Source organism: Scardinius erythrophthalmus, assembly GCF_964197995.2.
Source record: "Scardinius erythrophthalmus genome assembly, chromosome: 16".
In the NCBI taxonomy this organism is placed as follows: Eukaryota; Metazoa; Chordata; class Actinopteri; order Cypriniformes; family Leuciscidae; genus Scardinius; species Scardinius erythrophthalmus.
In genome coordinates, this window is record NC_138236.1 from 37,214,123 (window position 1) to 37,238,078 (window position 23,956).

At 36.8% G+C, this 23,956-nt stretch overlaps 1 protein-coding gene across 1 annotated transcript in view; it reads right to left on the reverse strand.

The window, feature by feature from the left end:
- The window catches only part of ascc3 (activating signal cointegrator 1 complex subunit 3), a 253,571-nt gene that overhangs the window by 91,050 nt on the left and 138,565 nt on the right, over window positions 1-23,956 (reverse strand). The window contains exon 14 of the mRNA XM_081388469.1: window positions 22,188-22,322. Within this exon, the coding sequence (XP_081244595.1) occupies window positions 22,188-22,322 (135 nt within the window). The remainder of the gene's footprint in view (window positions 1-22,187; window positions 22,323-23,956) is intronic.

A 23,956-nucleotide genomic window follows, 5' to 3' on the forward strand; every position in this document is an offset into this window, starting at 1 on the left:
GGTTCATTTTCAGGTTCACAAAAAAAAAAAAAAATTAAGTTATATTTTTGATATTATGGGAAATATGTGATTTCTATAGAAGCTTTTTTCCACCACAGACTAAAAAATAAAAAAAAAGTAATATCGACTTTGTTTCTCACAATTGTGAGTTTACATCTCAGAATTGCACGATATAAAGTCACAATTGTTTTATTCATTTAGAATTGCATGATATAAAGTCACAATTGTGTTTTATAAAGTCAGAATTACGTGATATTAGAATTATACTTGCAATTCTGACTTTTTCTCACAATTGCGCCTTTATATCATGTAATTCTGACTTCATAACACGCAATTCTGAGAAATAAAGTCGCAATTATCTTTTAAAATGCTTTATTCTGTGGCGGAAACAAGCTTCCATAGACTTCAGTTGCAGCCATAGGATCAATCAATAGCGTAATTGTGGGGCGGTTCTTCCAGTTTTCTTGACAGGAGACTTTCCATTTGGTTTAGAAATGATAAATGACTTTAAAACACACTCATGCGTGCAGAAAGAAGTGAATTCCTGCAGCAGTGCCGTCAGAGGAGTGTGATTGAGATGCGTGTTGTGTTGACAGCCGATAGAGGTCGTGACCTGCGCTGGCACCATCAGACGCTTGATCTCACCCTGCCTGAGTCTAAATGCAGGTCAACAGCAACAAGGCCTCAGTGCCGCTGAGAACAGCCCATTACACACACGTCTGTCCCTCTTCAACACACACAGAATACCAAACACACCAACATCTGTCTCACTGCAGTCTCCACGATCGAGAAAAACACTGTGCTGGTACCGTGGTGCGGTGATGGAATCAGATTAGAGGACCATGGTGCTCTGGAATACGCTACTGATTAGTTAACATATTCATACAACACAATATTTACACAATACTCCAAAGGTAGTTCAAAGAATATCATAGTGCTAACTAGTGTTGTAGTCAAGACCACCTAAACCGAGACCAAGTCATGACCAAGACCAAGACAAGCCGAGACCGAGTCAAGACCAGTGCAAGTCCCCACACTGCAAGACACACTTATGATAAAATGTGGAATATGCATATGCGGCCATTTTAAAACTCAAAGATCCATAAAAATGCTAATCTCGATTAGGTATTAATCTAGACACAGTCCATTAGGCCTACGTCTTAAATTAATGTGAATAACAGGTGGTGGAACATGCGTCATATGATCCATGCATTAAGTCTTGCCTAGTAGGCAAATTATTTGATATATATTTTTAATTTACATGTTGGTACATATTGTGCAACGGGGAAGGAAACCCTGTATTTGTATATTATTTTGATTACAGTTTGTAAATATTTCACGTGGTTTGACTTAGGCCTATGTTTTTGGTTAATATCGCCCAGTTTGGATTTGGGGGATGTAAAAATAAATAAATAATCTTGCATCACAATAAGTGTATTGTGATTGTCAAAACATTTTAGTAATTAAACAATTTTATTAGGTTTAGTGACAACATGTTACAATGTTTACATTTTCTGGTAAGCTACGTTTTTTATTATTGCTTGACACAAATTTCACGATTCCAATTCAATTAAATTCTTGTGATTTGATTCAATATTGATCATTTGGATAAAAATTAGGTACACAAGATAGGTGTTAATTTTTCTCAAGAAAAAAAAAACTCTCACCTAATGCTGTAAACACACAGAGAGCCCTATCAGCTGGTAGTATTATTTAAGGTAAAAAACAACTCAAATTAAATATAATGCTTTTTTTTTTATTATAATAACAACTTTATTTAATGATGTAAGTAAAATATAATAAATATGGAATATAGTAGCTTACACATATTAGGCAAAATACTCTCTATAGCTATTTTTTTCTAGCCAACTAACGTGCGTTTATGGTCATTAAATGGCTTTCCTGAGGTAAATGTTATGTGACAATTGTTCTCCAGCTGTTTTCCGCGGTTGAAAAACACTGATGATCGATATTATGTATGAGGAATATACATTTCGGTAAGTTGTAGGCTACTGTACCTTTCAACATTGTTCATTCGTGTTTATTTACTATTAGCTAGTAGAGATGATCGGTTAACGTGCCGTCAACACTCCCGTTTTTCCCGGGTTTCTCTTTTGTTTTTTAGCCGTATCTCCCGGACCCCTCCCGGTTTGTTATTTCTCCCGGGAAACTCCCGTAATTTGCATGGCCCAGACTCCTTTATGAATAATCGGACCAATATGTTTGTCTAATGTTGACCAGTTGCCAGCTCTTGTATTAAATGCATTATATTCACACAATCCACACACCATACAATTTCAACCCGTTTGTCACCTCAACCTGGCAACCTATAACCCAGTTGCACAATCGCGGAGAGTTTAACCCGAAAGCGAGCCGATAGACATGGCAGGTGAAGGCGGTGTCCCTGCAAAGAAACCAAAGTACAGTTGTAAATTTCAACAATGTTGGACGCAACAATTTACGTGCATCTTACCCAGTCTCAGTGTTTCTGTGATGTTTTGTTGTAATAAAATTACAAATAAAAATATAAAGAAATATATTGTAAGAAATGGCGTGAGAGCATGTCCATTGCGTGAGTCTCACACTGAATGCGTGATGGTCGGAAGTTTAACATCTAATCACAGTAATGATGTTAACGAATAATTTCGTGATATACCCTCAGTTGTGGTCTTAAACGGGCTTGAAATAAAATCTGAGTCCTCTTCGTCTGAGACCGAGACAACACAGAGTAAAAATGCAGTCGATTCCGAGACGAGACCAAGACCTTTAAAAAGTGGTCTTAAGATCGATCTCGAGTATTACAACACTAGTGCTAACATAGTATGACATCCAAAAATCATGGTATTAAAATAATTTAATGTTTCATTGACCTTTTATTACCATTATAATGAATGTTAATAGAAAATACAGATACACTCTCTCCAATAAAATGTGGACCAATAAATATTTCAGACAGTACCAAAACTTAATAATCAGCAGAAATATTTTAGTTAAAACCATTTTAGAGGGCCGAAATCAGTGACTGAAACAGTGGCGTTTTATTAACGCTTCTCAGATGGTGTGCTTTGTTAGTGTCTGCTTCACGCAAACAACACGGAGAAGCAAGAACAGGCAAACATGTACAGAAAATATTGATTTCTCTATTTTAGTGGATCTTCATTTTGATGATCTAAGATCTTTTAGTCTTTTGTTTTAAGATAATCGCAATAAGCTTCGTGCTTTTATTTTCAAATTGTTATATTTCAATTTTATAACCCAATTCAAACAATAAATACCATTTTGGTGCTCTTTAATGTGGCGTGACAGATCGCTGTGTCTACCTCAGGTCATTCTTTCCTCTAAGTTTCAAGTTTGTTTTATTCATAAAGCACAGTTATAAACAGCAGACACAGGCAAACAAAGCGCTGAACAACACACAAAATGAAGAAACACAGGGCAAAACCACACATTCATGACAGAAGCTCACAGTGAATTGAAAGCCAAGGGAAAAAAAAGAGATGATTTTTAAGAGATGATTAAAAACAGTTCAGGACTGTGCCGATCTGATATACGCCAGAAGGACCTAGGGCCGGCAATAGCAAAGGCTTTATCTCCTCTATGCTTTAATTGCGATCAGGGGACAGAGACAAGTCTCTTACCAGCAGACCTCAGATTTCGTGTGGGATTGAATAGATAGAGTAGTTACAGCACCAAATAAAGATGAATGAACATCAGAAGGTTTATTGAAAGATACAGTACAACTTACTGAAGTATACCATGCCTTGTGTAATTGCTCAATCAGTGTTTTAACCTCGGAAAGACGTCAACAAAACCTCACGTAACGTTACGTTTTCCTCAGAATGGCCTTCAGGAACCAATGGCCAATCAGGGTTCAGAATTCTGGAGTGGCACCTGGGGCGGCCAATTAGATTCTAGAGGCCACTAACTCGCTGTTAATGAGTGTTATTATCTGCGTGTTTGGTGATCAATGCTGATTGAATATAAAGTCCTTAATAATGACGTTCACTGCCTTTCCTTATCAAGATCCTTCCATTTATCACATAATGACAGGTGTAAAAATACCATCCTGTGGTATGGGGATAAATGTCACTGATCATCACACTGCTTTAATGAATTGCTCCTTCATAAGAAGCCATTTCTGTTCTTCTCTAGGTCAATTTGGGTGTCCAATCCGCTGGTCTCTGTGGATCTCTGGATTCGATCAGCGCTATAATGAGAGAACCGCTCTCTGTTTTAATGTGGCGTAGCAGCAGCGTTCAGGAGGAGCATCATCTTTCAAGCCTTTTTCTAAATTCAAATGCAGGTCCCTATTAGACGTCTAAAGTGCTAAATTATACATTCTGATGTGAGATTTTAAGAAGCGTTTATGTCATTTTGTATCATTGTCATTTCATGCCATTTATAATTTCAAAACATCACCAGCGCACAATTTATGCCCTTTACCAGCATGAGGCCATTCAAATGTATAAATTGTACATTGTCTGAACAGGTGCTTGTCCGTGCAAAACTCACAATGCTCGGGTGTTTGAATGGTTGCTAAGGCATCAGAATCAGACGGTGAGATGAGTGGTTATTTGGAGATTGCTTTCTGGTTGCTAGGGTGTTCAGGATGGTTGCTATGGCATTGATTGTGGTTGCTAAGTATGGCTGGGTTGACTATTTATTACAATAAATATAGTGTTTATCGCTCTTCAGTTTGATGCACCAATATTGATTCTTAGATCCAAAGTATCAATCTTTTAGTCAATGCTGTTTTCAGATGATGCATGTGCAAAACTTCACTAAACATTATTTTACAGCACATCCAATAATCCCAACGCTTTTAAATTCTGTCAATTGTATCATGAAATACAAACAATAAATGTTGTTTTGGCGCTCTTCAGTGTGGCGTGACAGATCGCACGTGAACCGATCATCTCTTCCTCTTTACTACTAGTTATAGCACCAAATAAACATGAATGGACATAAAAAGATACAGTACAACTTAGTGAAACATATCATGTCTCATGTAGTCTGTGTTTCAGAAACGAAAATACGTTAATAATACAACAGTGTCAAGTAACTAGAAGAGATAACTTTAGAGAAGAGCATTTTTGATAAATATAAAGACTGTAAAATATTACTTAACCTGTTAGTGATGTTTCATGTATTATATGTTTGAATAAATCTGCCATGAAAATGGCTTTTATTACAGCCACTGCTTGTTTATATGTCATCAACCAAATTGAACTACAAATCTATAAAAAAATGATATCAGTAAAAAATTGATTAAAAACATATATATATATATATATATATATATATATATATATATATATATAAAATTAATTTTAACTAATTTCAAGCTTTAATATTATAGAACTGATAGGGTTTACTGTAGAGTTCACAGCATTAGTTGAGACATTGATGTCCTTAAGATAAATTGACATGCACTGTACCTGATATATAATCAGAGTAATCGATATTGAATCAAATCAAATCGAAATCACAACAGAATCCAATCAAGAGCTTGTGAATCAGAATCTATGTCAATACGTAGCCCTATTGCTAAGGTTAGCAGAGCGCTTATTTGGAGATTGCCAAGAATCAATGGCTTTTCAGATGGCAAAAGCTTCAAGATCTGGAGAGATTTAAGATTGACCCAAATATATATTTTTTTTCTTGTTTGACACATAAGGAATTTCAGAGGGTCGAAAGTTAACTGGGTAATCATGTGTTCACATCATACCACCAAATGTATGTGCCAAAACAAATTATGTAAAATACAAAATAATGTTCCTACGCAAGTCTGTGTTTAAATCACAGATGTTGATTGACATCATAAAAGTTACATAGTGCAGATTTTACAGTATTCGTTCACTGAAAAATGAAATTCTTCATAATTCAGCCAAACTCATGACCTCAAATGTCAAACCTCACTGGTTGTAGCATGTCATGTGTCCAAATGGCATGACGTTTGTCATCATATTTGATGTAGTCTTTGTTGGTGTTGTAGTACTCAAGATCGGTCTTGGTCTCGACCATTTTTTGAAGGTCTTGGTCTTGTCTCGGTCTCGACTGCATTTGTTCTTGGTCTCGTCTCGGTCTCAGACTTACAGGATTTTATCTCAAGACCACAACTGAGAGGATATCCCTGAATTGCCGGTGAATTGTCTGATTTATTTGTTTACATCATTAATGTGATTTGATTTAAAACTCACTGCTTAAAATACAAATCAATAACTTATTTATAATGTGATTTCTTTTGTTACTGTGTTGCCGGGTTCAAAATCAATGCAGGATTGTATCCAAAATGCCCAAAATTGATATAAATGACCACACAATTCAAGTTATGATTGCAAATACGTACTTGTATGAGATCTTGTTTTTTATATAATGATATAATCAAGCAATATCACAAGAGCAAGAGAGCTGTTTTCACGAATATGAGCACGATAGCAAATGTGATGTTGATTTTCTAAAAACATTAAGTGACATAAATTTTAGACAATTTTAGACAACGTGTTTCGTTATTAAATGAATCGGCTGCTTTGAACAAATGGGTTGAATAAATTATTCTGTAAGTGTTTTGATTTCAGTTTCATATTTAAAAGTAGACCTAATTTTTCCATCACATTTCTATATTCAAAATTTTATTTAAAAAAAATGATCTGAACATTATTTATGCGGGTGTACCAATTCAGATGCAACTTCTCTGCAACACAAAGATGAATTCGATTGTTAGTGATTTGATTGGTAGCAGCAGCTCTATAGTGTCTTATTATCCTAACTGTATTTATTGTTTAAATATAATACATTTCTCAGAAGGTAGAGGCAAATCTTTTCAACAAATTTGAGGAGTGCTGGCCTTGGTCATGTCTTGGTCTCAACACACTAGTCTTGGTTTAGGTGGTCTCAACTACAACACTAGTCTTTATATGCATTTGTTGATTGATGTTTGTTTTGATTAGAAAGGGAATATAAGGTTATTTTTATTATATAAAGTGATCAAGAAGTAGAACACACCAATCCTGTCTTTACATTCTTGTTTGATTCTACATTATTCAAAGCTTGAAAGCTTTGGATCCCACTGACTTTCATAATATGGGCAAAAACCACTGAACATTGTTCAAATGTAATCTTTTTTGTTCTGTTGAAGAAAAAGCAATAGCATGAAAGCGTTCCAGTGATGCAAAATTTGGGTGAAATATTATAAATGATCATACATTGTACCTTCTTGTAAAACATTAACAAATTCAAAACACCAAAGGTTTGAAGATAAACGAGCTGTATGACGTTTAACCTTGAAGCTGTTAGATTTCTCCCTGACGCCAGAAGAGAACATAGGTGTGGATTTTACAAATATATGGTTTGTTCACTTCTAACTCAATAAGCCCAAAATGTAAAGCAGCTCTGCTTTGGTTTCTCTAAACATATAACCTATTTTCTATACTCGCCAGCAGCTGAAAATGAATCACCCTGAAAAATCAGTAATCTCAACAAATAAAAAGGTAAACAAGAGAAATACCCACTGCAATGCAAGTGAGAGTGTGTTTGAGATGGGGAGGAGTGGCAAACGTTCTCCAGGGCACCGCGAGGCTCTAATTGAAACGCTAAGGTTTGCTTTGAGGTGTCACAGAGTATTAATGCTGTGCTTTCTGAGCGTAAGTTAAAGTGAGGCTGGGCCAGGCGCTCACGTTCAGAGGTTGGATTCAAGATGGCAGTGCATCGGCTCTCTGATCAAGGATGATTAAGGGCAGCTGAAGAGAGATTATTAAGCAGAAGCCCGGGTGCTTTCCACCGGCCGTGGCAGACAGCGCTGATTAGCCATTACTCGGCCTTAACACAAGCAGACAGTAGCCATACCACACCGACACACACACACACACACACACACAAAAACACACCTCTGGGTGATGCAGATACTGAGACGTGACCAGATCTGAGCGAGCGGCCTGAGGACATCACAAACACAATGACCTCTGATTCTCAAATCACGCTCAGGATTGGTAAAAAAAAAAAAGTCTGTATGAGCAATGGCTCAACACATGCAGGGTCATTGCTGAGACAATGTCTTTACGAGTCTTAATACGTCTATTTTGACAGGGACATTAACAGAGCATCTGACCTGACACTCTTTCATTCCCATTGACACACAGTCATTTTCTTAGCTTTAGCAATGTCCATTCTGCCAGTTCGGCAGCATCTCTGTAATCTAATGCTGAAAACATGCTATCGGTTTTGTTACAAGGGAAAGGAAAAAGCAAAGAGAAAAGGAAGCGGGAAGGTATGGGGGAAAATAATGGGGAAATGAAAATAGAAAAAGGACAGTGAACAGGAACATCAAGTAAAGGAAATAAGGAAAAATGAAAATTAACAGGAAAGAGAAAAGCCATAAGAGGAAAAAAAAGGGGAAATGGGAAACAAAAAGGAAACAAACAGGAAAAAAATTAAAAAGGAACAGAGTAAATGGGTAAAAGAGGGGAATTTAACACAGGCATGAAAACTGGTCAGGGGTAAAAAAGGTGAGAAGGATACGGCAGCAAAAAATCCAATCCAATCAACTTTATATATATCACATTTTAAAAAACAAGGTTACCAAAGTGCTGCACAAAGAATTAATAGAAAATATAATAACACATAAAACATATAAACTATGGGGGACATTTTAATGTGTGAAGGCAAGTATTTACTCAAACACACAGTGTTAATTTCGTTAACGAAAAAACGTACGTTGATGACCTTTTTTCCCCTGACCAAGACAAGGCGATGAGAGACGACACCCACGTCATTAAACGATAACTGTGACTATATCAACACATGCATTACAGACTGTTTTTACGAGCGTTCATGTTTACGGTTGCCAGATTTCAATAATTCAAACCCCAGTCAGAGCTTTTCTGTTAAAAGAGCACGTTTTCTACCTGAGAAAACGTGTACCCTTTCTACACTTCTGAAGAAGCGCGGATGATCTGAAAACACTGACAAGTAAGCTGGAGTTCCTCGATCTTCATTTGAGATTTTCATTGAAAAGATTTTCTCACAAGCTATTTTGGTTTTAAAACGGCGAATTTCGCAGAAAGGTGAGGAGTTTTCATGCCTGTTAACAGGAAAAGGATAGCAGGAAAGGAAAGGAAAGGAAAGGAAAGGAAAGGAAAGGAAAGGAAAGGAAAGGAAAGGAAAAGGGAAAGGAAAGGAAAAGGGAAAGGACAGGACAAGACAGGACAGGAAAAGGAAAGAACAGGGAAAGGGAAAGGGAAAAGGAAAGTAAAGGAAAGGAAAGGAAAGGAAAAGGGAAAGGACAGGACAGGAAAAGGGAAAGGACAGGACAGGACAGGAAAAGGAAAGGACAGGGAAAGGGAAAAGGAAAGGAAAGGAAAAGAAAAGGAAAATGCAGGAAATGAAAGTATAGGAAAAGGAAAGGACAGGAAAGGAAAACGAGAGCAGGAAAGGAAAGGAAAAGGAAATGAAAAGGAAATGAAAGGATAGGAAAAGGAAAGGAAAACGAGAGCAGGGAAGGAAAGGAGAAGGAAATGAAAAGGAAATGACAGGAAAAGGAGACCAGGAAAGGAAAGGACAGGAAAAGGAAAGGATAGGAAAGGAAAGGAAATGAAAAGGAAAGGAAAAAGACAGGAAATGAAAAGGAGAGCAGGAAAGGAAAGGAAAAGAAAAGGAAAAGACAGGAAATGAAAGGAAAAGAAAAGGAAAAGACAGGAAATGAAAGGATAGGAAAAGGAAAGGACAGGAAAGGAAAACGAGAGCAGGAAAGGAAAGGAAAAGGAAATGAAAAGGAAATGAAAGGATAGGAAAAGGAAAGGAAAACGAGAGCAGGGAAGGAAAGGAGAAGGAAATGAAAAGGAAATGACAGGAAAAGGAGACCAGGAAAGGAAAGGACAGGAAAAGGAAAGGACAGGAAAGGATAGGAAAGGAAAGGAAATGAAAAGGAAAGGAAAAGACAGGAAATGAAAAGGAGAACAGGAAAGGAAAAGAAAAGGAAAATACAGGAAATGAAAGGATAGGAAAAGGAAAAGACAGGAAATGAAAGGATAGGAAAAGGAAAAGACAGGAAATGAAAGAATAGGAAAAGGAAAGGACAGGAAAGGAAAATGAGAGCAGGGAAGGAAAGGAAAAGGAAATTACAGGAAAAGGAGACCAAGAAAGGAAAGGACAGGAAAAGGAAAGGACAGGAAAAGGAAAGGACAGGAAATGAAAGGATAGGACGGGAAATGAAAGGATAGGACAGGAAAAGGAAAGGACAGGAAAAGGAAAGGACAGGAAATGAAAGGATAGGACAGGAAATGAAAGGATAGGACAGGAAAAGGAAAGGACAGGAAAAGGAAAGGACAGGAAAAGGAAAGGACAGGAAAAGGAAAGGACAGGAAATGAAAGGATAGGACAGGAAATGAAAGGATAGGACAGGAAAAGGAAAGGACAGGAAAAGGAAAGGACAGGAAAGGAAAACGAGAGCAGGGAAGGAAAGGAAAAAGAAATGAAAAGGAACAGGAAAGGGAAGGGAAGGAAAAAAAGCTTAGGTGGAAATTGGAAATAAAAAAGAAAAGGAAAAAACAAACGAAAGGAAAAAGGAAGAGAAAGTAGAGGGAATTGGGAAAATAATGGCATTTAACAGGAAAAAGAAAACAAAGAAAGGAAACTAAAAAAAGAACCAGGAAATGAAAAGGAAAAAGAAAGGGAAAGAAATGGGGAAATGAAAAGGAAATGGGAAAAATAATAGTGAAAAAGGAAAAGTGGAAAAGAAAAGAAAGGAAAAGTGAAAAAGGAAATTATAAGAAATGGGTAAAAGAATGGCGAAATGAAAAGGAAAATGGAAAGTAAAGTAAAAAATGTGGAAACAAAAAGAAAGAAGGAAAGGGAAAGTGAAAAAGAAAGGAAATTAAAAATGAAAGGGAAAAATAAAAAGGGAAAATTAAGGAGAAAAGGGAACAAAGGAAATAAAGAAAAGAAAGTCATTTAACAGGAAAAATAAAATGTATAAGGAAAGGAAAGGAAAGGAAAGGAAAGGAAAGGAAAGGAAAGGAAAGGAAAGGAAAGGAAAGGAAAGGAAAGGAAAGGAAAGGAAAGGAAAGGAAAGGAAAGGGGGAGTTGAAAAATGATATATCTAACATATTTAAATGATTAAATAATTATATTAAATGTGGTGAAATGTATTAAAAAAACGAGTGTATTCCTGCTGTTTCCTGGAAGTGCTCTATTCCACAAGCTTTCACAGAGAACGGCTGAACGTTTGGTTGTCTTAATTGTGCAGACAAGACAACAAAGCCCTTTTGTCCAGCACTGAATAGTGACATCCTCACAGGAGAGAGAAGTTAAAAATAGTTGAAAGCGCAAACAATAGAAATTAATGAGCTAAATCTTTCAGACCCGTCCCAGGAGGACGAGGGGTTTTAGGAGACAGAACGAGAAACTCTCCCGTCTGAGAGACGCGACCTGCTGTCACACTTGATGTTTCTTTCACAGAAAGGGAAATAAAATCCCTCACCGATCTGTGTGTGGCAGATTCTCCAGACTGCTTTAATCATCAGCACACACACACACACACTCCTGTGGTCTCTCTCTGCTCTGAGCACTAGATGTCTCCTTTCATCCACCGATGAGAGAGAGAGAGAGAGAGAGAGAGAGAGAGAGAGAGAGAGAGAGGAGTCCTGACGCTGTGTGTGAAAGAGGGAAATCAAGAGGCATGACAGAGCGGGACAGGGGCCATCAGAGGGTCTCAAACAAACCATGCTTTTAACGCAAGACAGATCAGTGAGGAGGAGACCAAAACAGAGTACTTTTCTTTTTCTTTCTATTCTTTTACTTCAAATACATTTGGTCTATGGTTAGAATAATAGCATAAATCTTCTTATTTTGCTATAAATGCATGATTATCTTAGTTGCATTTAACGAAGGCCATATTTTACCCTTTTACAAATTATTGATGTTGTTTTTGGGCTCTACAAGAACAGGTTTTCATGCTTGAATGTCCAATAAACACGCTATTTTCCCCATATTCTCCATTGTTGCGGCTCCTCTCTTCCCAGTCTGTCAGTAACACTCTGTCTAGTTCCTGTCTCTATGAAGCTCCTCCTTCTGAAAAGCACACTGTGCTCTGATTGGTCGGCTGGATCAGTGTGTTGTGATTGGTCGAGCACTTCGAGTGTGTTTGGGAAATGTCCCTCCCCTTTCCATAACCGCCAGTTAAACACACTACTAACTAACTCAACCAGGCCCCGCCCCTTTATTCTGCATATGAATTATTTAAATGAGGAATATCGTGACGTGTTCGTTCCGGAAGAAACTCAAGACTACAATGGAGGCGTTTCAGGAGTTCAGAAACACTGACACTGATATAGAGAAGAACTGTGTGACTTTGCAGAGCTTTCTCATGCCTAAACAGCAACATTACACACTAAAGAAAGATGAACATGTAAGAAAGAAAAAAATCCCATTAGTTGACTGCAATAAAACACATGCCGTTTGGAGGGCACAGGAGCATATCTGCAGGAAAGCACATCACTCATCATGATGGAACTGGACTGGTTATGTTGGTATGCCATGTGCCGCCTACATAAACATAATAGTTGAGAAAGCATAACCCCGGGTTCTGTCTCCCTGAATACTGAAACGCTGCATTACTGATGGGCTGCTCAGTGCTTAAGGCGTGTGCATGGGATATGAATAGTCAGAGGGCGTGTGAAAGGATCTCTATTCGTCATTTCTATTAATAGGCTGAGTCCTTCGAGCAGATCACCCTGAGAGCTGCACTACCTGCGCCCGTCTGTAACGCTCACAAGCATCAGCACTAAACACGGGCACACGTAAAGTTTGGAAAATGTTATCCTCAATAAGTAATTTACAATTAATATGATGTACTGCATTCAAAAGAGGGTCAGTAAATTTGTATCATTATTAGGGATGCACCGATATGAACATTTTGGCCGATAACGATAATTCTTTATACTTGAAAGCCGATATAATTTTTTGAGAAACTGATTACAAAAACAAAACTCCCATGTCTCAAGCACACAATTATTATGTTCTCATTATAATTGTATGTAGCCGATATGACAGACTTGCACTGAACCATATTTTACTTTGTGAAATAAGTGATTTCAATCATATTTCAAGCAATTCAAAAGCATCGTGTTGAACAGTGCGCATCTGAAGTGTCTCAGCTGAAGGAAATAATACATTATTTATCGACTTTAATATATCGGCTAAATTTTCTTATCAGGCCGATAACATTAAAAATGAACATATATCGGCTAATTATTATTATTATTATTTTAAAGAAATTAACACTTTTATTTATCAAGGACGCATTAAACTGAACAAAAGTAAAGGCTTTTGCACTGATACAAGAAAATTATTACATTAGTCTGGGGAGTCTGCTCTGTATTTTCCACTGCACAAGAGGCGTGATCAACGGGCGTAGTTCAAATGACTCTGGACGCAATTGGATAGTCCTTCAACCAATCAGACCAATGATCCGGGTGACATACTTTGCAGTGAAAACTCCAGAAAGGAAACGTGTCGACAAACGTGTTGGTTTGGAGCATTGATCAGTGGTTTGCAGAAGCAATGGCATCCAGCGATTTTTGCAGGTTGTGCAAAAAAAAAAACATGAAAGTGAGTGGTACTTACACCAGTGTTAATTTCGTTGACGAATAATTTTCGTCATTATTTTCGTCAACGACATTTTTTCACAGACGAAAACGAGACGATAACTAAATAAAAACTAGTTTTGAATGACGAAAACTATGACGAAAATCTATTGACATTTTCGTCAACGAATAAAAACTAGACGAAAATGTTAGATAGTGACGATTTGGGAAGCGATCCGGTCTGATGTCCTGCGTTTGTAGTAGATGCGCATATTTGTACTGTGATGTGCTGATCTTCCCAGCGGCACACGAGTTGGCATGCGCTGTATGTCTCATCAAACGTTAAAACATGTAAACGTCTGGGAGAATGAGTAGAGCAGACATGTAGATCTGAATAAGAGTGACGACGCAAAAAAAGAGCTCTATTCGGTACGGTTTTCTGTGCGCACACACCCGACCCGCGAAGCGTGCAGCCACTCACATAGACACCTATACAGCGCGCGAGTACGGAATTGAGCTCTCTTTCGTTTCTGAATCGACAGATACACACAACATTATGTCTAAATGTCCGTTTTGGAGAGTATTCACGTAAATAATGTGGGTTATGTCTTAAACAGTTGTGAATGTATCATATGTGCATCAGTGCAATTGGATCCGCATGTCATTCGACATGATCCGATGTCTTAAAGTGACAGTGGGTAATAAACCTAATGCGGTCTGTGTCCTTAATATTGATCAAGCAACAAAAGAAAAAGAGAAAAGCATTCACTGCTCGTTAATAGCTTTAAAATAAGGATTAATTATATTTAATTCATACAAATAAATATGTCTGTTTGAAAGAATAGAGAATGATGTATGCAAGTTATAAAGAATTCATATGCTATCATTCATTGAAAAAGAAGACTGTGTTTAGGAAAAGTGTTTTATTTAATTTTAGGACATTTTTTAAGTTACAGTAGTTAAATCTGTATCTGTATTGCACGTTCAAACTTTAAAATCATTCATATTAGCAGGTTAATGTTTTCTCTGGGAGTATATGGGTTTGGAAATTTTAGAGAAATTCTAAATGAATGCATTTCAATTTAAACCCATTATATTTTAAATCAAAATTTGCTGTCAAAATTAAAGGAGAACTCCGGTCAATGATAACATTGAGCTAATTTTTTTGTACATTTGGAGTGCTGTCAATACAGAGAACAACGACAAAAATCGGTGTTGCCTACACCGAGTTATTCTATTTTTAAAATTTGCACCCTATTGACTTCAATGGGGCAAGTAGTAAGCCTGCTTTTTAGCCTCTTAACATCCTTGATGTGTCATTACAAGTGCACAGAAAATGTGAGTGATTCCTTCCGAGTGAACACGGGTGAATCTGACTGCAGTAGATGTTAGAGATATTAATAAAAATAAAGTTAATTCAGCCAGCGCTCATACCTCTGTTTACATCCTGTTTTCGGTGGAAGGCCATAGTAATCGATTGTCGAGTTCACGTGCGTGATCATAGGCACTAAACCTATGCGCGTGAACTCGACAATCGATTACTATGGCCTTCCACCGAAAACAGGATGTAAACAGAGGTATGAGCGCTGGCTGAATTAACTTTATTTTTATTAATATCTCTAACATCTACTGCAGTCAGATTCACCCGTGTTCACTCGGAAGGAATCACTCACATTTTCTGTGCACTTGTAATGACACTTAAAGGATGTTAAGAGGCTAAAAAGCAGGCTTACTACTTGCCCCATTGAAGTCAATAGGGTGCAAATTTTAAAAATAGAATAACTCGGTGTAGGCATCACCGATTTTTGTCGTTGTTCTCTGTATTGACAGCACTCCAAATGTACAAAAAATGAGCTCAATGTTAAAATTGACCGGAGTTCTCCTTTAACACTGATGTGAGATTATCTTTTGTGAAAAAGCTACAGTCAGTGTTTTTGACATTAAGAATAAAAAAAATACGTTTTGTATTACAGCCGTTAAATCTGTGTATGTATTGCATATTCAAACCTTAATACATAACAGACTGATAAACATTTAGTCAGGTCAACTGTCGACTAGATTTAGTCGACTAAAATCTGCTAATATTTGTTCTACTAAAACAAAACTAGACTAAGACTAAAAGACTTTAAGACTAGACTAAGACTAAAACTCTTATGATATTTAGTCGACTAAAACTAGACTAAGACTAAAAGAATTCAGGTGACTAAAATGTGACTAAAACTAAATGGTGTGTTATTCAAAAGACTAAGACTAAGACTAAATCAGAATTTGCTGTCAAAATTAACACTGACTTACACACACTCGAGCCATTTGTTTGCTAAAGCCATTGAGCATCGTCGAGAGGTTAAAAGGAATTGGATTGGATTAAACCTGCCAATAGTGCGCCAGGTGGATAAGCCAGTTAGTGATTGGTCCCCGCAGATTTGTAACAGAAGCAGGATAGAAGAACGTACATGTTTCCAGCCTGAGCTGCAGGGCCAAATCAAATCCGGTCTTTTTTTTTTTTTTTTTACATTTTAAAATGGATATGATTTGAACAGGTTAAATGGTCCTGAAAAAAATAGTCACACTTGTGCTCCTTGCGGTCAAAAATGAGCGCATTGGAAATGAATGGGAGACGAATTTCCTCTAGTGGAAGCGTTTGGTACTGCAGCCAAACACAATCTGACTGAAAGCTCATTTTTTTGAGATATCAAGCTCAAATTTTGAACACAACTTGTTTAGATTTTTCTCACAGTTTTAGAGTAAAATGTGTTTTTGAAAATATATATTTCACATAAAATTTAAAAAAAAGTATTTTTGCACTTTTTTTCATAATAAATGTAAAATTCTGTAGTTCTGTAATTTTTTTAAGTTAAAAAACAAACAAAACAAAACTGTTTTTCACTTCAGCAATAATCTGCCAAGTGTCGTCTTTGAAAAGAGATCGAACTGAAGTCTGGGCTCTAAAGCATTCAAGATTTACCACAGTTTAAGTTGGAAATTAAATTTTCAGGTCTATGCTCAAAAAGTGAATAAATGGATAATAAATATAGCATAAATATAATTTAGTACCATAAAATCCCCTAACAATGCAAAATATTAAATAATAAAATCATGATCAAACTAAAATATAATACATTAATTTCATATATATATATAAAAAAAACATATATATATATATATGATGGTTTTACTTATTCAAATAAGTTCTTCTATAATATTACTGTACAGAATGTTTGTATTTTTTTCATTTTTTTTTTTCATTTTCCTAATGTGGCTAATCGAGCATCAAAAATGAACAATATTAATTTAACTTGTTTTAAACAATATCATCATATTTTGGAAAGACAAGCAAACATCATACAAGCAAACAAGATCACAGATCATTTGCTCAGAGTATTCTTCTACACATGGCTTTTGTTTGTAATCTGTGCAGTCAATTAACTAGCATTAACAAACCATAAACACACTCAACCAGTGTGTTAGTGTCACACACACACACACACACACACACTTGGAGGTTTCTGCTCTTTACAGCGAGCGTTTGCAGTAACGGGGGGAAAAGCGCTTATAGAAGCTCTTATCTTAGAGAATGCATTAAGATACGAGAGCCTGATTGACAGCCTCTTCAAACACACACATAAAGCGCTTTAATGAGCATTATAGAGTACGCTCACCTCTGACTTTATCAGCGTTATAAACAATCCACTTTATATAACTGACCTTACAGGTGAGCTGTGTTCCCCTCCATATTCATATGTGAGATTAAGAGAGCATTAATATTAATGAGGGCTGATTTTCATAAGTAAATAAGCTGTATCATCAGAAGGTGAGTACTGTGTGTGTGTGTGTGTGTGTGTGTGTGTGTGTGTAGAGATAGATACAGTGATGTTACAGAGCACAGAAATACACTTTACCTCACTTTAATCCTCAAACTCTTATCAGAAATATCACATTTGGACCCTTTGCTCCGGAAGAGACAGAATCTACAACATATCACCAAATCCTCACGGAAACGCCACTTTAATGGCACTTGGAGGTAAACTTCTTTTGGATACAAGACATTGGCTCTGAGCTCTTCCTGGAGATCAATATATCACTACAATTCCTTATCATGAGTGCTGTTAATGTGTTTTAACACAGCGCGTAACCAAACAAGCGGCACTTTCTGAAACCTCAAAGTGTACTATATTACCAGATTAACTTTCTGAATAAGTGTGACGTGTGTACAGTGTGACGTGTGTACAGTGTGATGTGTGTACAGTGTGACGTGTGTACAGTGTGACGTGTGTACAGTGTGACGTGTGTACAGTGTGACGTGTGTACAGTGTGACGTGTGTACAGTGTGACGTGTGTACAGTGTGACGTGTGTACAGTGTGAACGCAGTCTCGAGAGAGCAGCGCATACACCTCTTAGTGTGTGTATATCCCACCACTCATCTATAACACACACACACACACACGCACGCACACACACACACACACACTCATACGCACAGTCACACACACACATACACACACACACACACACACACACACACACACACACACACGTACGTACAAACACACTCACATGCGCGCACACACACACACACACACACACACACACACACACACACACACACACACACACACACACACACACACACACACACACACACACCTGAGGTGATGTACCAGCACTACAGAGGAACAGTGAGCAGAGTCCAGCTGTTTATTGATCATCTGTCAGTCAAATCTGTGTGTGTAACGCATGAACATCACCACTCCTCATACTGTACATTACATTTAAAGAATCTTCATCATAACTAACTAATACTGATTATTACATCTCAAGATTGATCTTTGAGTCTATGCTTAGCACCAATAACACTTAACACTAAACATTATTTGTAGCATTCCCATCTTCCAATAATCCAATAAAACATCTATCAGCGATGTGGAGGGAAACAAGGAGGGAATCGTGGAATCCAGCCATAAAAACAGAAATTACTGAAGAATGCGGAATTTCACGGAATTTGTTAGCCTGGAAATCCAGACCTAAATCTGAAAGATTAATGAAAACTCGCTGAGCAAGTTCAGCTTGTGCTCTCGCGAGAACTCTGCATTTCCAGGGTAGGAATTTGTCACATTTTTGATGAATAAATAAAAAGCAGGTCAGTACATTTAAATCAAATCCTGATATAAATAGTTGTTAAAGTTTATGATTTCTGATTTTGTATAAGCTTTATGATTTCTAACTGAAACAAATATGCTTGTTTTCTGATAGTTGAGACCTTTCAATGATCCATGACAAGTATATCTGTTATGAACTATGATTTTACATTTTCATGTAAAGCAGTTTTTTTTTTTTTTTTTTTTGACAATGTAAAATCGCTTATAAAGTGATGGTCATATTCCCTGTGTTCAGTGTAAAGTCAAGCTTCCAAGCTTTAAAATCAACACACATTTTGTGTTGGTTAAGCAAGTGGTTGTTAAATAACATGATAACTTAGTAGCGCCTCCCGCTTCGGATTTAAGAGGTTAAGGTTAACGATTAATCAATCCTTAATTTAAACAACAAATGATTTTGGGAATATATATGTAAATTGACATTCCTAACCACAATTTTTTTTCTGGAAAAACTCATCTTCAATGTTTCACAGTCTCATTTTCATCCAAATAAAAATGTGAAAAAAAAAAGAAAAAAAAAAATCAATATGGAATTTACTCCAAGGTCCGACGGGTCACAGAAAGGGTGAGCAATCCTTTGACGGTCAATTCAAAATGACGCATTATGCTGGTGCAAGAAACCTGGACGGACATCACAAGAGGACCTGCTGGCTTCTTTAAAAACATTTTCAAAGTAGTAAAATATAGTGCGCTCCTCCACCGCACATCCTCATGAATGCATGTTCCAGTGTGTGTAAGAGCATCTGGACCACACACACACTCGAGCGCGTGTGAATGTCAGATCTGCGGGGGTTTAATTGCACACCCACTCCAGCTAATACGGCGGCTTCCAAAAGTTTAGTCCTGCATCGCCTTCGGGTTTCATTTCAAAGCGCCCGCACCCGTTTGGCCCTCACAGGGACGTGTTTACCATTCTCCCAGAAATGCACAGGTGACTGACCTCAATCTCTCTCACCGTTCTCTCCTGCAGAGCCGCTGAATAACGGCTCATAAATAACAGCGGCTGAGGAGAACCGCTCTTTGTCCTAAGCAGAAGTGTGACGCAGGTTCTCTATGATGGGTATAAAACACGTAGGAAAAGCGAACGCTGAAGTGATTACTCTGTTTCACCTCAGGCCTGAAGCGCAGACTGTGCAGAAACACTTCAAATAGACTCTTGCACTGAACTATAATGGTGAAGAAGGGCTTGGAAAGTGCAATGCTTTGATATGTGCTGATTTTGTATGAGTTGCATGAGTTCTAACTAGGGCTGGGTATCACAAATTTCACAATTCGATTCGATATTGATTATTTTAGATATCACATACAATACATGGCAAATCTCTTAACTGATGCTGTACACTATGGGAGTCAGTTGTAGCCTTCTAGCCTTCATTAGCCTACTATAATATTGAAGGTAAAAATGACCTGATTTGTATACAAACAGTTAAATTACACTTTTATTTATTTTTATAATAATAAAGTTATATGAAATATAAACATTTAAATGGTTGCTGTCATAAAAACTTGCCAGATCTATTCAAACATGCATTAAATATTGAAGAACATTAAAAATATAATGAATATGTAATATGGTGCATATATTTAGCGAAATGCTCCTCTCTAGAGTTCATTTTTCCAGCTGACTGACGAGTTTATGGTCACTGGATATGGTTTTTCTGAGGTAAATGCGACGTTACATGACAAGCTGTTTTACTGACGTCTTTCCACGGTTGAAACACTGATTGAGCGATTCCACGTCACATGATACGGATTTCGATAAGTTCTTAACACACTTTCAGATGCTCATTCATGTTTATTCCTCGCTGTAACTGGTGTTATTAATGTGGAAGAGAAGATCATGTGCTTCTGCTTCTCTTGAGCTGAGCCAGAGCGATCTCACGCCACAGCGACACAACGCTATTCATGGTTTTGAATTTCATAAGAAAATAGACATAATTTTAAATCTGAGACTTTGTTTCTTATCAATAGCAACAAAGCACAAAGATTACTGCGATTTATTGGATGGGATGCGCGCTACAATGTTACATTCATTCATCGACTGAAAACAGGATGACTAATCGATTCTTGGGATTTAAGAATTGAAATCGGTTCGTAAAAATGAGAATCAATTAAAATCGAGAAGTCGAAATTTTTTTACCCAGCCCTAGTTCTAACTGAAACAAATATGCTTGTTTTCTGATAGTTGAGACCTTTCAATGATACATGACACAAGTGTATCTGTTATGAACTGTGATTTTAAATTTTCATTTTTATTCTTAGACAATGTAAAAGCGCTTGTAAAGTGATGGTCATATTCCCTGTGTTCAGTGTAAAGTCAAGCTTCCAAGCTTTAAAATCAACACATATTTTGTGTTGGTTAAGCAAGTGGTTGTTAAATAACATGATAACTTAGTAGCGCCTCCCGCTTCGGATTTAAGAGGTTAAGGTTAACGATTAATCAATCCTTAATTTAAACAACAATTGATTTTTGGAATTTATGTAAATTAACATCTCTAACCACAAAGTTTTTTGTTTTGTTTTTTGGAAAAAAACTCTTCTTTAAAGTTCCCGTTCTTCGTGATCCCATGTTTCAAACTTTAGTTAGTGTGTAATGTTGTTGTTAGAGAATAAATAATATCTGTAAAATTATAAAGCTCAAAGTTCAATGCCAAGCGAGATATTTTATTTAACAGAAGTCGCCTACATCGAACGGCCCGTTTGGACTACATCCCTCTACTTCCTGCTTTAATGACGTCACTAGAACAGTTTTTTGACTAACCTCCGCCCACAGGAATGCTCCCTCAACTCTACTGATATTCGTTTATGTTCTTGCGCACTTCTAATAACTTACTGTGTTTACTCAGCTCTTACGGTGATTCTCTGAAGTAAAACTGACGCTTCATCTTTAGTGTGATGTACAATAAACTTTATTAAACTCATCAGTATATGTTTGATCATCATTCGGACCTGGTCCGAAACAGCAGACCTGTAGGCTATTAATAAATAATGGATACATACAAGCAGATGACAAATACGTTATAATAACAATAATTAAACTACTAAACTATACCTGTTTCATCTCTATGCAGCACTCTGACTCTGTAGGCATTATTGTCCGACTCGAACTGAACATCGTTACTGAGAGTTTCTGATATTATCATCATTCCGTGAGATGAAATTGTCCTGAGAGACTGTGCGCGAGCTCATGAAGCTCCGCCCCCTGTGTCGTCCAGCAGCACCTCATTTGCATTTAAAGGGCACACACTGAAACAGGTCGTTTTTCTGAGCCCCAAAAAATGACAATTTAAACATGCTGTAAAAAAATGATCTGTTGGGTATTTTGAGCTGAAACTTCACATACACACTCTGGGGACATCAGAGACTTATTTTACATCTTGTGAAAAGGGGCATAATACGGGACCTTTAATGTATATGTCATCCAAATAAAAATGTGAAGTAAAATCAGCGTACCTGTTTATCACACTGGCCGTAGTCTGGGCCGTGGTCGACCTGGAAGAACGACAGCTCTCCTCGGTTCTTGGCCATCTCGATCAGACTCATGGCGGTGCGGACCGTGGAGTTACGGGCGTGCACAAACACCATCACCTAAAACACACACATCGGGTTAGGTTACGTTTGGGCTTTGGGAATCAACAACAGACTGAGTGAACTGAACCTCATGAATGCCTGAACTCGTCTTCATATTCAATGTTTATATCCCCACACCATTCATTTAAAGATAGTAAAAACACCTGCATAACAATTGCAGAAAATACTTATTTTACAAAATTACTAAATTAGAAATTATTGAAAATTAATTTTCTGAAAAAAGAAAAAAAACTTTAGATAAGAAAAATATAGAAATATGTTAAATATATGAATGAATTTCATTTAATTCATTTAAAGATATTAAAAACATAATGCTATAAAAAATGAATTGCATTAACCATTTAAATGCGTTGTATTATTAGGGCTTGCATTTTTATGGGCTGAAATTGAACATGGTTGCATATTTAAGATGTGAATATTTCAAATTTAAAACATTTCACACAAATTTTCATTATTAAAAATTCAAAAATCCATTTTCACCTTTCAGATAAAAATGCAAGCAAGCAACAAAACAAAACCCAACAAACTTTTTTTGTTTTGTTTCAAAACCATTATGTATTATAAAAAAAAACACCTGCATAACAATTGCAGAAACTACTTATTTGACATATTTACTAAATTAGAAATTATTTATAATTTAATTTATTGACCAATCACAACACACTGATCCAGCCGACCAATCAGAGCACAGTGTGCTTTTCAGGAGGAGTGGCTTCATAGAGACAGGAACTAAACAGAGCGTTACTGACAGACTGGGAAGAGAGGAGATTAAACAATGGAGAATATGGGGAAAATAATGTGTTTATTGGACACTCAAGCAGGAAAACCTGTTCTTGTAGAGGACAAAAACAACATCAAGACTTAAAAAAAAAAAAGAAAAGTAAAATATGGCCTCTTTAAGAGGATCATATTGAGAAATACAGACTATGACTTTATTTTAATTAGTAGCATTTCTGATTTCAAGCAGATTTAATATCTTGTGGTGATGTTCCTTATTGTAGGGAAAATTACTTGATACAAATATTGGTTGAATCCCGTGGTAAAGATTTTGGTAATATTGCTCATCTCTAGGTAGTTTAAACAGGGAGCTGCTAAAAAGTCAATACATAATGCTTTAATTCATTCAAATACCTACATTGACAATTAATCCTATATAATCATAATCCTATATGCAGTATTGCGCTGGGTCATTTGCATTTAGAGAGTTTAGGGATTGGCATTTACAGTAGAGCTATCCCTTTACCTCTGTACAGATAAAACATTATCAAAGTGATTCCAGTTTGCATGGTTCTGCGAAAACGAGTATTATGCTGCCAGACAAGCAATTTGTTGAGGTCAATTTGTAAAGAAAGACTATGCGCCTGCGCACATACATATTCAAACGCACAAACCTATAGACTAAACACGTAATATGCACCGTTTTCACAGATTCACGTTTTTGAAGTTTATGAACGTTTTTCAAAAGTTTTCAAAACTTGCACCTTGAAACCTATTTCAAAGTTTGCGTTCTTAAGCCACAATACACACTGTTGTCGTGCAAATGAACGGCCAGAACACATTAAACGTTTTCTGCTTTCTGTTAAAAAGGTGTCGTGTTAGCGGCCCCTAAGTTAATAACTAATGATCTTTGC